Consider the following 15,368-nt stretch of genomic DNA (forward strand, 5'->3'; position numbering starts at 1 on the left):
CAGCTAAAACCGTCACCAGCTCCCAACAGATTACTCTTACCACAAATGTTCAGATAAACCTACAACTGGCCACGGCACAGTCTAAAAGAGGAAGGTTAACAGAGAACAGGTTGTCAAAGGAGAGGCTAGAAACTGTGGCAGACATTTCCTCACAGCTGTAATAGCTGGAACATACGCTTGGCCAGCTATTGAATGGATATCCGAATCGCATCTTAATCTTTTCCTAGTAACGAGGCAGCAGGAGGCAACTCGACTCATCAAGTCAATGCCAACACCGAGGGAAGCGGTTCCATTTGCTTTTGATGTTACACCAAGCTTGGCAATTAGCTTGCAGACGTTTCATCACCAATCAAGGTAACATCCTCGTTGTGCTGTTGTGGGTGCTTCTCTCTGGGAAGGTTCGCATTTTTAGAGCACCCGGCCCCTTTTGCTTCTCTAGGTCCTAACTGGCTACCCTTCAGCTGACCTTGCCTTGCATTTCTTTGGCCCTTTGGGGTTCGTAGATGGCGTCTATTTCAATATGTTTCAATACGGACTTATCAGAAGAGAACCACACTTCTTCATGATTGCTTTTAGAAATGTGGTTCTCAACTGGTGATCAAACACCTAATTGCCAAGCTGGGCGAACACCTCAACCCAAGCTACCAATATTCATCAGCATCCTAAAGTTCCGTCTGCCCCGCTTCCCCGCAACCTATTCTCCCTCACACAGGACCAGCAACTGCCTTTTGATTCTTTTTGCAAAGAGGTCATTAACAATTGCTAATTAGCCCAGCTTTGGGATGTGGGAGGGCAAAATAAAGCACCTGGAGGACCCCACACAGCCAAGCTACAGCAAGGTGCTTCAACCTCAGTAACACTGCCTGGACTTGACAAGTTTCCATCCACTGTACTCAGGCAACAAGGATTCATGAAGACTACTGCTCTGGAAATGGAGCCTGTACTTCCTGTGGGCCAAAATAACATCCTACTGGTGCAGACTGTTCAACAGCATTTAGGTTTTGGTTTGCACCTGATATGACCCAATGACAGGGGAAAAAGTAACACAAGTCAATGTAAGATTTGGGGTGACTGGGAATGTGTGCGCCTTCCTTATCCTTCTTACACACTCCAGTTTGGCAGGTCCACCATCAGATAGAGTTAATGGTGCAGGTCTGGATTTTGCAGACAGCACAGAAGATATTCATTTCCTGCTGACTTCAAAGAAATAGGGCAATAAGTAGTGAAAATTTCCCCTGGGACAGACTTCCTTTTCTTAGGCACGTTGTTCTCGTGCATCAAATCACGCGGAAGTTTAGCATCCAGCAACAACCATTTACTCAAGCAAGTTGAATGGCTACTTGACTGGTACCCGCCTAAACATTTACAAACCATAAATATAGGAATATAAATAATAATGCAGAAATTTCATAAGCTTTAGAAGTGAAAGCATTCTGAAATATACTTATTTTTAAGTACTGACCCGAAGGAGTTATAATCCACCATATAAACTTTTCCTACCTGTGTCATTGGTACCAATGCACACCAAGACTCTGGGATGTTCACCCTCCCCCTTTAGAAAGCCGTGCAGCCAATCGGAGACATCTCTAACCTGGCACCTGGGAGGCAACATACCATCAGGCTGCCTCTACCACACCCACAGAATCAGGTCCCTATACTTCTATCTATGAAATCTTCTATCACTACTGCCTTCTGAGCTGGTGAGGTGTATAAGGATTGATTTCAAGCGCCATTACAAACTAACTTGTATTGTATGCGACAAACTACAGTATAACATTTTCAAATTTTCTTGTGTAATGCAAGAATAATTTTAAATATTTCAATCTCATTAAATCACTGATTTCTGGTACTATGCTGGAGAACGCTCCAAAACTGCACATTCCAGAGAGAAACCAGAAATCAGGGGAAAGTGCATTTCCTGGATTTCCAAATGTGACTGCACGTGGGCTTTATTCAACAACCCGTTGACAGACTCACAGCGTAATTACAGCAAACGCTGATGGATTTACTGACATTGTAACCACGAAGTCCAGATTGTTACTGTCCCCCTACGTCAGAGGTAAACAATGTAGGTAAACAATTGCAGATAAACAATGTTCCTCGAGTTGATTTTGATAAGTACGAAGGAATGAATTTAACTGTAATATGAATAATGACACCGAGCAAGGAGAAATAGACCGAACACGCCGATAATTTTAGATTAGGGTAGAAAGCGTTAAAATGGTGTGGAGCATAAATGCCGACAAACAGGTTGGACCAAGCAATTTATTTCATAAATATACGACAACGGACATATCAAGGTCTGTAATCTAGGTCGATAAGAGCGAGCAAACCAGCCGCGTTTGGATTGAAATGTAGCCAAAATAACACGCGTAGTCACAAAGCAATTGCAGATGCTGGGATTTTAAAAAAGTAACAGGATATGCTGGAAGAACCCGGCAGGTCAGAATGCACCTGTGGTGGTTGAGAAAAGTTAACCTTTCAGATCGAAAGGCGTTGATCTGAAGCATAAACAGTTCTCTCTCCACAGATGCTACATGGCCTGTTACGTATTTCCAGTGACACATACAAAAATGCCGATCAGCAAGTCAGGCAGTACCCCGTGAAGGGAATAAACAGTCGACATTTCGAATTTCCCAATCCTTATGACTCTTCATAAAGATTGGAAAATAAGGGGAAGACGGAATAAGAAGGCGTTGGTATTTTTTTTTACTTTTGTATGAAACTGATCATATAGCTGGAATGAACTCAGAGAAGAGACGGTAGAGAGTACGCGCAGAAGTTAGAGTGTGAATGTCAAACAAAACTATGTCACAAGGGAAGGATCACGAACCTTGTAGTGGCCCATACTCGTCTCTCCATCCTGTAGCTTCACGAAGGCTCGTATCAATTCCTGCTCGGTGTTGCCATTCCGCGCCACGAAACTTTCCAGCATTTCCAAGACGCGCACAACTTTCGGAATCAGTCCTTCCACTGCCTCCTTGCCATAGCTATCTATCAGCTTCTCCAACTCGGTGCCGATCAATTTGGCGATCTCGTACACATCATTCACCCCTAGATGGAGGGGCTCTTTGTCGAGGCAGGAGTCGAGATGAGTTTCTTTATCCATGGTGGAGACCGTGGCCGAGGGTAGGATGGGATCCGGGGGTTAGAATGCTGTCCCGGGGACCGAACGTGGCCTGGGAGTAGAACGTTACCCGGTGATTGACAGATTGTGGCCCGATGATTGACAGGACGTGGCCCAGGGAAGTGCTGTTAAACGAGTCTTAAATCCTCACGTCCGGCCCCCATTGGTGACACCTGCAGGGACGATGTTATCCCGCTGCGGACTGCTGGCCAAATCCAGGCTTTTATAGATTACGCCTGTTTTTTTAATTTAATTCAACTGTTACGTGACACGACTAATCACATGGCGATGCCGTCTGGACCAATCAGCTACCAGTGAAACCAGAGCCACGGCTTGGACGCCGGGATCTGCTGTTGGTAGTGGCTCCGAGTGCGGTAATATTGCTGTGTATTTTCTTTAAATCTCCGTATTATCGCAATTTCATGCAATGACAGCACTTTAACAAAAAAAGTCTCTAGTGTTTGAGTCAACTGATCGAAAGTAAACAAACCCAAGCGAAAGCAAAAGTGAAATCCAGTTTCTTGCAATAAACTGCGTCTGTTTCGCCTCGTACCCCACACCTGTGAAACCAACTCACTGTAATCTTATTTTTAAAAATATGGTGCAGCGCTCAAATTATGTTTCAGGCCTGAGAAGGCAGCAGGTTTGCCGAGCAGGGCTGACCCTTTCCTGCTTGCACCGCAGCAGTCCCACCACGTACAGACTCAGGTATTGAACCCAGCATGTCGTTGATTCAGCAGCTGCACTGCTCCCCTGGCTGGCCTGCTATCCACTACACTCCAACAACCCAAAACTATGCATATTCTAACTGGCAAGAAATATCCATCCTTAATCGTCATTCTGCTCCGTGGCACTGACGTGCTTCGGCTCCCCGACTACTGTCGGTCTATTTTAAAAATACGTCCTTGATTTAAACCCCTTCCTTGCGATCCTGCCCACATGCCTGTGCGATCTCCTCCAGTATTACATCTTCATTAAGAATGCTTCTTCATTCCTACCCTCAGTGTGCTTCGATTTTAGCTGCTTACACATTCAACTCTGGCATTAACTCCCTAAAACTCCTCCAACTTGTATGTTTTGTTCTTTCAAGTCACTTCTTGGCACCATGGACAAGATTTATCATTTATCTTGATATCACTTCATATAAATTGGTGTAGCATGTCTGACAAGATATCCAGTGTCCCCTGAAATATTTTTACAGAAAGTGCTTTATAAATAGATCCCTTATTGTTGTTGCCTACATATTGACGACAGGAGTAGAATTTCCCATGTTTGTTTCTGGAAAGGGTTCCATTTGTGAAGCCTACACTTAGGACTAAATACCACACATCTTGTTTCAGTTTAAAAGATCATGTTTTGTATAGACAAGGTGATATTTGATGTTCGATTTGATATTTTCTAGACCATTGACTTGGTATCCTTGGTCAGCTGATTTGGCAATCCTGATTCCCTTGAGGCCTCCTCAGATGCACAGTCCTAACTCGGTCCTCAGCTGGCTGTACAACTCTATGGTTACAACTAACTTCTACTTCTATTTCAGATTTCCCAGTTGAAAGATCATCAATCCTGATGGATAGGCAATTAGTCAACATATTCCCAAGCATTGCATCATTAATAGACCAATAACAATCTCTTGTACAATTACAGTGCAATATATCTTGGCTGTATCCTCTGTTCTTTCAAAAATACACTTGTTTCACCTCCAATAGTTTGAATTTGATCCCGTGTCCTTCATAATCTACTTTTTATGCAATTTGATTAATTACACTACCTCCCAACCTCAATTGCCTCCACCCAACAAACACAATTCAAAATAACACATTTGTTCCTCGCTCTTCATTAACTTGGTTGTTGGTATGACATCTAAAACTCCGATAAACTTCTATAGATGTGTGGTGGACAGTACATAGACTGACTGCATCACGGTCTGGCCTGGAAACACCAATGCCTTTGAATGGAAAATCCTACAAAAATACGACCTAGTCCATCATGGATAAGGCCCTCCCCACCATTCAGCACATCTACATGAAGCATTGTTGAAGGTTAACAGCATCCATCATCAGGGACACAGCACGAGTAAAGCCCTCCCCACCATTGAGCACATTCCCATGGAGCACTGTTGCAAGAAAGCAGCATCCATCATCAAGGACCCATGACCATCCAGGCTCTCTTCTTGCTGCTGCCATCAGGAAGAAGGTACAGCACTCACACCATCAGGTTCAGGAACAGTTATTACCCCTCAACCATCAGGCTCTTGAACCAAAGGAGATAACTTTGGTTGTAGACAGTCATATTCTGCATGGAGGTCGGTGACCAGTGGTGTGCCTCAGGGATCTGTTATGTGACCCCTACTCTTCGTGATTTTTGTAAATGACCTGGTGGGTTAGTAAATTTGCTGATGACACAAAGGTTGGGAGTGTTGTAGATAGTGTGGATGGCTGTCAGAGGTTACAGCAGGACATTGATAGGATGCCAAACTGAGCTGAGAAGTGGCAGATGGAGTTCAACCCAGATAAGTGTGAGGTGATTCATTTTGGGAGGTCAAATATGATGGCAGAATATGGTATTAATGGTAAGACTCTTGGCAGTGTGGAGGATCAGAGGGATCTTGGGGTCCGAGTCCATAGGACACTCAAAGCTGCTGCGCAGGTTGACTCTGTGGTTAAGGCGGCATACGGTGCATTGGCCTTCATCAACCGTGGCATTGAATTTAGGAGCCAAGAGGTAATGTTGCAGCTATCTAGGACCCTGGTTAGACCCCACTTGGAGTACTGTGCTCATTTCTGGTCGCCTCACTATAGGAAGGATGTGGAAACCATAGAAAGGGTGTAGAGGAGATTTATAAGGATGTTGCCTGGATTGGGGAGCATGCCTTATGAGAATAGGTTGAGTGAACTTGGCCTTTCCTCCTTGGGGTGACGGAGGATGAGAGGTGACTTGATAGAGGTATATAAGATGATGAGGGGCATTGATCGTGTGGATAGTCAGAGACTTCTTCCCAGGGCTGAAATGACTAGCACGAGAGGGCACAGTTTTAAGGTGCTTGGAAGTGTGTACAGAGGAGATGTCAAGGGTATGTTTTTTTACGCAGAGAGTGGTGAGAGCGTGGAATGGGCTGCCGGCGGTGGTGGTGGAGGCGGATACGATAGGGTCTTTTAAGAGACTCCTGGATAGGTACATAGAGCTAAGAAAAATAGAGGGCTATGGGTAAGCCTAGGTAATTTCTAAGGTAAGGACATGTTCGGCACAGCTTTGTGGGCCGAAGGGCTTGTATTGTGCTGTAGGTTTTCTATGTTTCTAACTTCACTCAACTTCTAGGCAGAAAGGCAGCTTCCATTATTAGAGACCTCCAGCACCCAGGGCATGCCCTTTTCTCACTGTTACCATCAGGCAGGAGGTACAAAATCCTGAAGGCACACACTCAGCGATTCAGAAACAGCTCCTTTCCCTCTGCCATCCGATTCCTAAATGGACATTGAATCTTTGGACACTTTTTTAAATACAGTATACAGTATTTCTGTTATTGCACATTTAAAAAAAAATCTATTCAATATACGTCTATTGTAATTGATGTACTTATTATTTCTATTTTATTATTATTTTAATTTTATTTATTATTTTTTTCTCTGCTAGATTATATATTGCATTGAATTGCTGCAGCTAAATCAACAAAACTCATGTCATATGCCAGTGATAATAAACCTGATTCTGATTCTGATTCTGAAATGTTTCCACAACTTATAGTCTCACTTTCGAGGACTCTTCATCTCAGGTTCTCAATAGTTATTACTTATTATTTATTTATTATTATTATTTTTGCATTTGCACAGTTTTTTGTCTTTTCCACACTGGTTGCACAGCCAAGCTGGTTCAGTCTTTCATTAATTCTACTATGGTTATTATTCTGTTATGGATTTATTGAGTATGTCTGCAAGAAAATGAATTTCAGGGTTGTATGTGGTGACGTATATGTACTTTGATAATAAATTTACTTTGAACTTTGAATCTACCCAGATCAAAGCTAATGCAATTCTTTCACAGTGCTCAAGGAAGTTCTCTGAATCCCATCCATCTTTTCTCAACCTTATGCTTTTCCCTGACCTTCACAGTTAGCACTTCCTGTTCCCTAGGCAGTCTAAATCTCCTAATAAAAATGAATTCCAGGAGAATCCAAAATATCATGTACTTCACAAATTTTCATAATTTGTAATCATAGAAATTGTTTGATCTTAATAGGAAATCCCAAGTTGTGTTTACTTACTTCAGACTCTTAGTACTATTTGACAGATTCCAGCTTTTCAATTGCCAACTCTTTGACTATGAATAACTTTTTTGATTTTGTCCCAGGTGTTTATTAACCAACGATGTGTGTTGAAGCTGAATGGATTTAACATGTTTCAGTGCTGCATGTCTCTTATTATATTTTTGAATCGCTTACTATTTACCTGGCAATCGAGTTCCCTTACAGACTGTTAAGTTATTCCCATAAACCATTTCTTTGACAGAATCCATCTGTTATTTGCTTATAAAAAAGCAGAAAGCAGAGAAAAAAAATCTAGGTAGTGAAATGGATCAATAGATGTGAATGATTTAAATATCCATTCTGATAAAAACAGATAAGTTGACTAAATAAGCAGATCAGGGTGCAGGTTAATATTGATTCATATACACAGAACTTTACAAAAGAAGAGCATTCATCCAGCTTGTTAGATAGACAGGTGCCTTAAGCAATTCAGGAATGACACAAACTGATGTGATGATTTAAATCATTGATAAATGCAGGAAAAATATGTCAGTGTTGATAGTTATGGCATACTTACATGTGATAATGTTAACTTCTGGAAGAGAAGTACATTTTGCAGTTTTGTAGAATTCTGAAGCATGTAATATGCTGCTCATATAAGAAACGCAATTAGCTACACAATAGCGAAACAGCTCACACAAGTACATGAGAAATTGATACAAAAGCAAACCACTCAGACCCTATCCTGTTCCATTGTTCAATAAAATCGTTCACTTCACTGCAACACACATAAAAATTGCTGGTGAACACAGCAGGCCAGGAAGTACCTATGGGAAGAGGTACAGTCAACGTTTCGGGCCGAGACTCTTCGTCAGGACTAACTGAAAGAAGAGCTAGTAAGAGATTTGAAAGTGGGAGGGGGAGGGGGAGATCCAAAATGATAGGAGAAGACAGGAGGGGGAGGGATGGAGCCAAGAGCTGGACAGGTGATAGGCAAAAGGGATATGAGAGGATCATGGGACAGGAGGCCTAGGGAGAAAGAAGGGGAGGGGGAGGGGGGATATTCCGCCACCTCCAACGGGATCCCACCAGTAAGCACATCTTTCCCTCCCCCCCCCGCTTTCCGCAGGGATCGCTCCCTACGCGACTCCCTTGTCCATTCGTTGTCCCCCCATATCCCTTCCCACCGATCTCCCTCCTGGCACTTATCCTGGTAAGCGGAACAAGTGCTACACATGCCCTTACACTTCCTCCCTCACCACCATTCAGAGCCCCAGACAGTCCTTCCAGGTGAGGCGACACTTCATCTGTGAGTCGGCTGGGGTGATATACTGCGTCCGGTGCTCCCGATGTGGCCTTCTATATATTGGCGAGACTCGACGCAGGCTGGGAGACCATTTCGCTGAACACCTATGCTCTGTCCGCCAGAGAAAGCAGGATCTCCCAGTGGCCGCACATTTTAATTCCACGTCCCATTTCCATTCTGATATGTCTATCCACGGCCTCCTCTACTGCCAAGATGAAGCCACACTCAGGTTGGAGGAACAACACTTTATATTCCATCTGGGTAGCCTCCAACCTCATGGCATGAACACTGACTTCTCTAACTTCCATTAATGCCCCACCTCCCCTTTATACTCCATCGGTTATTTATTTATTATTATTATATTTTTTCTTTCTCTCTCTTTTTCTCCCTCTGTCCCTTCACTATACTGCTTGCCCATCCTCTGGGATTCCCCCCTCCCCCTTTCTTTCCCCCTAGGCCTCCTGTCCCATGATCCTCTCATATCCCTTTTGTCGATCAACTTCCCAGCTCTTACCTTCATCCCTCCCCCTCCTGTCCTCTCCTATCATTTCGGATCTCCCCTTCCCCCTCCCACTTTCAAATCTCTTACTAGCTCTTCTTTCAGTTAGTCCTGACGAAGGGTCTCGGCCCAAAACATCGACTGTACCTCTTCCTATAGATGCTGCCTGGCCTGCTGCGTTCACCAGCAATTTTTATGTGTGTTGCTTGAAATTCCAGCATCTGGAGATTTCCTCCTGTTTGCGTTTTTAAATTCACTTCACTGCACTGTCCTACATTAACCTCATATCCCTTGAATGCTTAAAATCAAAAATCTGATTATCTTTACCTTGAATGTATTCAGTGACTGAACCTACACAGAACCCTTGTGCGAAAATTCCAGAGATTTCACTAATCTCCGGGTGAGGACATTTCTCATCTTTGCCCTGAATGGCCAACTCTGTAGTTTTAGAATGTAACACCCAGATGTAAACCCTGACGGGGGAGACATCAACTCAGCTTCAATCCCATTTCAATAAGATCACCACCTCTAAACTCTCATGAAAATAAACCATCAATTTAACTTCTCCTCATGCTTCAAAGTACCCTCTTGCAAATCGATCTGTTGAAGCTTGGCTGGACTCATACTGTTCCAAGTATATCCTTCTCCATAGATGCTATCTGACCTGCTGAGTTCCTCCAGTAATTTGGATGTGTTAGTCACGATTCTAGATGCAGTCTCACCAAGGCCATATATAATTAAAGTAAGCGGTCTCCTGTCTTGCAGACAATTCTGTTTGCAGTAAAGATCAGTATAACTTTTGACTTCGTAGTTGCTAATTGAACCCGCCATCAATTTTCTATGTTTCTGATTCATGGTCAAGAGAGTCTCTCTGAACACCAGTACATGCCAATTTTTCAGCATTTAAAATTTCTCTGCTTTTCTTTTTGTTCCAACCAAAGAGTTTACCTCACATTCTGCATTTTGTATCCTATTCCGATCACATCCTTGCCCAGTCGCGTAGCCTGTCTATATCCTCCTCATGGCTCACACTGCCATCTAGCTTTGTATAATCATCAAACATGTTCATTACATTCAATCTTCTTAATCAAATCATTAGTATAGATTGAAGCCCCAGGTCTTCACAGCTCCAGTCCCAATGGCATCCCACTGGGCTCTGCTTCCCAGTACAAAGATTGATCTGCTTACTCCTACATCCTTAAAAACAGACACAAAATAATCATCAGTCCAAAAGTTCAAAGTACATTTATCATCAAAAGTGTTCATTATCAAACTATATATAGCCTTGAGATTCGTCTTCTTACGCAGTCACAAGACAAAGAAACACAATAGAACCCATTAAAAAAGACTGACAAACACCCAATGTGTGAAAAAAGAACAAACCATATAAGCAATAGAAAGTAAACAAAAAATACTCAGAATTAAAGTTCCCGAAAGTGAGTCTACCGCCGCAAAGCCATTTCATCGCTCCAGCCGGTCCAGGACTCCATTAGTTGCAGGCCACATCTTCAGTTCAGTGCAGAGGTGAGTAAACCTTGCAGGGCAGCAAGCTGAACACCAGCCTGTCCCTCGCCTCTGGCTCTGACACCCCAGCCATTTCAATCTGGCCGGATGTTTAAATCGGCCAGGCATCGGCTTGCTCCTTGCTCTTTTGGATCCGGGTCTTGTTGCTTCGATTTGGCCCCAAGTCCGCTTCAGTAATGGCCAAACATAGGCTCTTTCAAACTCTCGGGCCCAGGTCCTGCCACCTGGATTTGGCCCATACCTGACATTTTCACGCAAACACAAGGAATTCTGCAGATTCTGGAAATTCAAGCAGCACACATAAAAGTTGCTGGTGAATGCAGCAGGCCAGGCAGCATCTCTAGGAAGAGGTACAGTTGACGTTTCGGGCCGAGACCCTTCGTCAGGACTAACTGAAAGAAAAAGCTAGTAAGAGATTTGAAAGTGGGAGGGGGAGGGGGAGATCCAAAATGATAGGAGAAGACAGGAGGGAGAGGGATGGAGCCAAGAGCTGGACAGGTGATTGGCAAAAGGGATATGAGAGGATCATGGGACAGGAGGCCTAGGGAGTAAGAAAAGAGGGAGGGGGGGAAACCCAGAGGAGGATAGGCAAGGGGTATAGTGAGAGGGACAGAGGGAGAAAAAGGAGAGAGAGAAAAAGAATGTGTGTATATAAATAAATAACGGATGGGGACATTGACTTCTCAAACTTCCACTAATGCCCCACCTCTCCCTTGTACCCCATCCGTTATTTATTTATATACACACATTCTTTTTCTCTCTCTCCTTTTTCTCCCTCTGTCCCTCTCAGTATACCCCTTGCCCATCCTCTGGGTTCCCCCCCCCGCCCCTTTTCTTTCTCCCTGGGCCTCCTGTCCCATGATCATCTCATATCCCTTTTGCCAATCACCTGTCCAGCTCTTGGCTCCATCCCTCCCCCTCCTGTCTTCTCCTATCATTTTGGATCTCCCCCTCCCCCTCCCACTTTTAAATCTCTTACTAGCTCTTCTTTCAGTTAGTCCTGACGAAGGGTCTCGGCCCGAAATGTCGACTGTACCTGACATTTTCAAACTGGCTCAGTGCTTAAATCGACCAAAAATTGCCTCGGTCCTTGATCTCAGCCCGGACCCTTCCACTTCGATTCAGCTTCAGCAATGGCCAAATACTGGCTTGCTCCCCAGGCTCAGGCCAGACCCTGCCACCTCGACTCAGCCCGTACCCACCAGGACGCAATCTTACTGCAGTTCACACCGCAAAAATACTAGGTCGTACAGGCGGTTCGAAAAAAACAACTACAAAAGGAAAGTTACAGGTTATTGATAGCAGTGATCACTGTCCAAAAAAGTGAGATTAATAGAGTAGTTAGTAGATTTGTTTGCTACCATTACAGTGTCGCTGTGTTTCACCAGCACCATCTTGAACTCATATATTCTTCAATATTGTAGACTATAGTTTTTTTGAAATACACTCTTGTGGCACCTTACCTTACCGAAGGCTTTTTGAGAGTTCAAATACATCTGGGTTACCTTTGTTTGTTTCAACTGCAAAAAATTCCAACTGATTTGTCAAATATGCCCAATTGCTATTTCATTAATAGAATATAACATTTTCTCTACTGCTAATGTCCTCCTCCTTTTCTAATTAGCGAGGTTGCATTTGATACCTTCCAATCTTGGGACCCTTTCTAGGATCCATGAAACTTCAGAAAAAGACAACTAGTGCATCTACTATCTCCAAATCCACCACCTTTTCAATACCCTAAGCTGCAGTTCATCAGGGCCTGGGGACTAACCGCTTTTCTGCCACTTTAATGTCACTAATACTAATTTGTTTTACTAATGCTAATTTGTTTGAGGTCTTCATTTACTTTACTGTTGTCCACCTCTACTCTTTTGAATTGGCGATAATATCTCCTTCACAATCTCCATCAGCACAGGTGGACCACAAGGCTGTGTGCTTAGCCCGCTGCTCTACTTGCTTTACACTTACGACTGTGTGGCTAAGCACAGCTCCAATTCCCTGTTCAGGTTTGCTGATGACACCACTCTCACAGGTTGAATCAAAGGTGGGGATTAATCAGCATACTGTATAGGAGGGAGATTGAAAATCTGGCTGAGTGGTGTCGTGACAACAACTTTTCACTCAGTGTTGGCAAGACCGAGGAGCTGATTATAAACTTCAGGAGAAATATACCAGAGGTTCATTAGCCAGTCCTCATCAAAGGATCAGAGGTGGATAGGGTTAACAACTTTAAATTCCATGGGTTATTATTTTGGAGGACCTGTCCTGGGTCCAGTGCATAAGTGCAATTACAAAGAAAGCATGGCCGCACCTCTACTTCCTTAGGAGTTCATGGAGATTCAGCATGACATCTAAAACTTTGACAAACTTCTATAGATGTGTGGTGAAGGGTATATTGACTGGTTGCATCATGGCCTGGTATGGAAACACCAATACCCATTGGACGGACAACCCTACAAAAAGTAATGGATATGACCCAATCCATCATGGTAAAGCACTCCCAATTGTTCGGCACATGTACATGAAACACTGTCGCAGGAATGCAGTATCCATCATCAGGGACATGCTCTGCTTGCTGCTACAATCAGGAAGAAGGTACAAGAGCCTTAGGATTCATACCACCAGGTTCAGGAACAGTTATTACCCCTCAACCAACAGGCTCTTGAACCAAAGGGGATAACTTCACTCAATTTCACTTGCCTCATCATTGAATTGTTCCCACAACCAACTGACTCACTGTCAAGGAATCTTCATCCAATGTACTTGTTATTTATTGCTTATTTACTTATTATTATTACTTCTTTTTTTTTGTATTTGAACAGTTTGTTGTCTTCTTCATTCTGGTTGCATGCCCTAGTTGGTGGTCTTTCAATGATTATGTTCTAGTTATTATTCTATAGATTAGTTAACTGTTCCCACAAGAAAATGAATCTCAGGGTTGTATGTATATGGTCACATATAAGTACTTAGAACAAATAAAATATTTCATTTCTCTGCCACTTGCTTATTCTCTGAACTAATTTCTCCTAAGCCTGCATTGCCCTTTAATAGTCTTTTCTTTATGTAACATTTAACAGTCTGTTCTTATGTTTCTTGCTTGTTTACTCCTGTAACCTACTTTCCTCTTTTCATTTCAATGCTTTGTCCTCCTTTGCTGAATTATGTAACTATTCCGAAATGTTACCCTTACTGATTTTTTGGCAATGTTTAAATCCTTTACTGTTAATTTAATCGCCATGACTGGGCAGTGCCTTTTTGCCTTAAAAGGTTATATCACTTGTAAACAATGTATTAATTCTTTCAAAGTTAGCCTTTGCTTATTTACTGTCATATCTTGACATAACCTCCCAATCTACGATTGCCAATTCACACTTCATACCTTCTTAATTTGTTTCATTTAGATTGAACTAAAGCACTATCAATCCTTACATTAAAATGATATATTATGATCACTATTTCATAATTACCAAATCATCAATTAATCCTTCTCATTATACGATTATAGATCTTAAATAACCTTGTTGGCTCTTTATCATACTGATCTAGGAAAGATTGGTTTTACATCTTCCACATCATTTTGCTTGTGGATTTGCTCAGTCTGCATGTACATTAACATCCCCCATTATTATTCTGCTTTTCTTTTATATGCACCTCCAAATTTATCCTAATCTTTACATTACTCTTAGAGTTTGGGGAATTGTATCTCACTTCATCCAAGATTCTGTGCCTGAAGAAAGGTGTCGTCCAGAAACGAGAACTGCGTACTCATTTCCATAGATGCTGCCTGAGCTGCCAAGTTCTTCCAGCATTTTGTGTGTGTAATTCTGTCATTTGCTTTGTTGTGTCTCACATCCCCAAATTGATTCATCTACTTGACACTTGGAGTAATGATCCTTCCTCTCCACTACCTTTATCTGTTTCTTTTAAATCAGGACTGCCCCACCTACTCTTCCTATTGTATTTTAAAATATTCTGGAATATTTAATACCTAACTTCAGTCACTTTGTAACAACATCTCTCTCATAGTAGTTCAATTGATTGACTAACTAACAGAAAGTGGTAAAAAAAATTCATTTATCTCCAGGTAAATGTAAAATATTTTTAAAAGTGCAGATTATAGTAAAATTAAATGAAATACAGAAAGCTTTGGGAACATTCAAGTTGGTGAAGCCGCTTCTGTGAAAGAGAAGCAGAATTAATCTTTCAGGTTGAAGGCCATTCAAAGCTGGAAAATGATAAATTAATTTAGTTTTAAGTTGCCGAGATTGGGAGGGGTGGATAAGAGAAATGGAATTTTCCATAATAGGGTTAGGCCAGTGTTACTGTTTAAAGTTCAAAGTAATTTGGAGCATTATGAGCAGTTTTGGGACCCTTATCTAAGTAAAGATGTGCTGGCATTTGGAAGGGTCCAGAGGAGGTTCACGAGAATGATTCTGGGAATGAAAGGGTTAACATACAAGGAGCATTTGATGGCTTTGTGCCTGTAATACTGCAGTTTAGGAGAATGAGAGGATGGATCTCATTGAAACCTATCAAATACTGAAAGACCTAGGTAGAGTGGATGTGGAGAGGATGTTTCCTCCATTGAGAACAGAGATGAGGAGGAATCTCTTTAGCCAGAGGGGAGTGAATCTGTGGAATTCATTGCGGAAGATGGCTGTGGAGGCCA

General features: G+C 42.5%; 1 protein-coding gene across 7 annotated transcripts in view; it reads right to left on the reverse strand.

Moving 5' to 3' along the window:
* Positions 1-3,359, reverse strand: part of rilp (Rab interacting lysosomal protein) — a 63,553-nt gene extending 60,194 nt beyond the window's left edge. For 2 of the 7 annotated variants that reach the window (XM_063031908.1, XM_063031910.1), the window contains exon 1: positions 2,834-3,357. In XM_063031908.1, coding sequence (XP_062887978.1) covers positions 2,834-3,109 — 276 coding nt within the window. In that variant the 5' untranslated portion in view covers positions 3,110-3,357. Of the gene's footprint in view, positions 1-2,833 lie in introns of all 7 variants that reach the window. The other 5 variants (XM_063031907.1, XM_063031909.1, XM_063031911.1 and 2 more) reach the window with 5 other exon arrangements.
* Positions 3,360-15,368: the final 12,009 nt, after the last annotated feature.

Source organism: Mobula hypostoma, chromosome 23 (genome assembly GCF_963921235.1).
Source record: "Mobula hypostoma chromosome 23, sMobHyp1.1, whole genome shotgun sequence".
Classification (NCBI taxonomy): Eukaryota; Metazoa; Chordata; class Chondrichthyes; order Myliobatiformes; family Myliobatidae; genus Mobula; species Mobula hypostoma.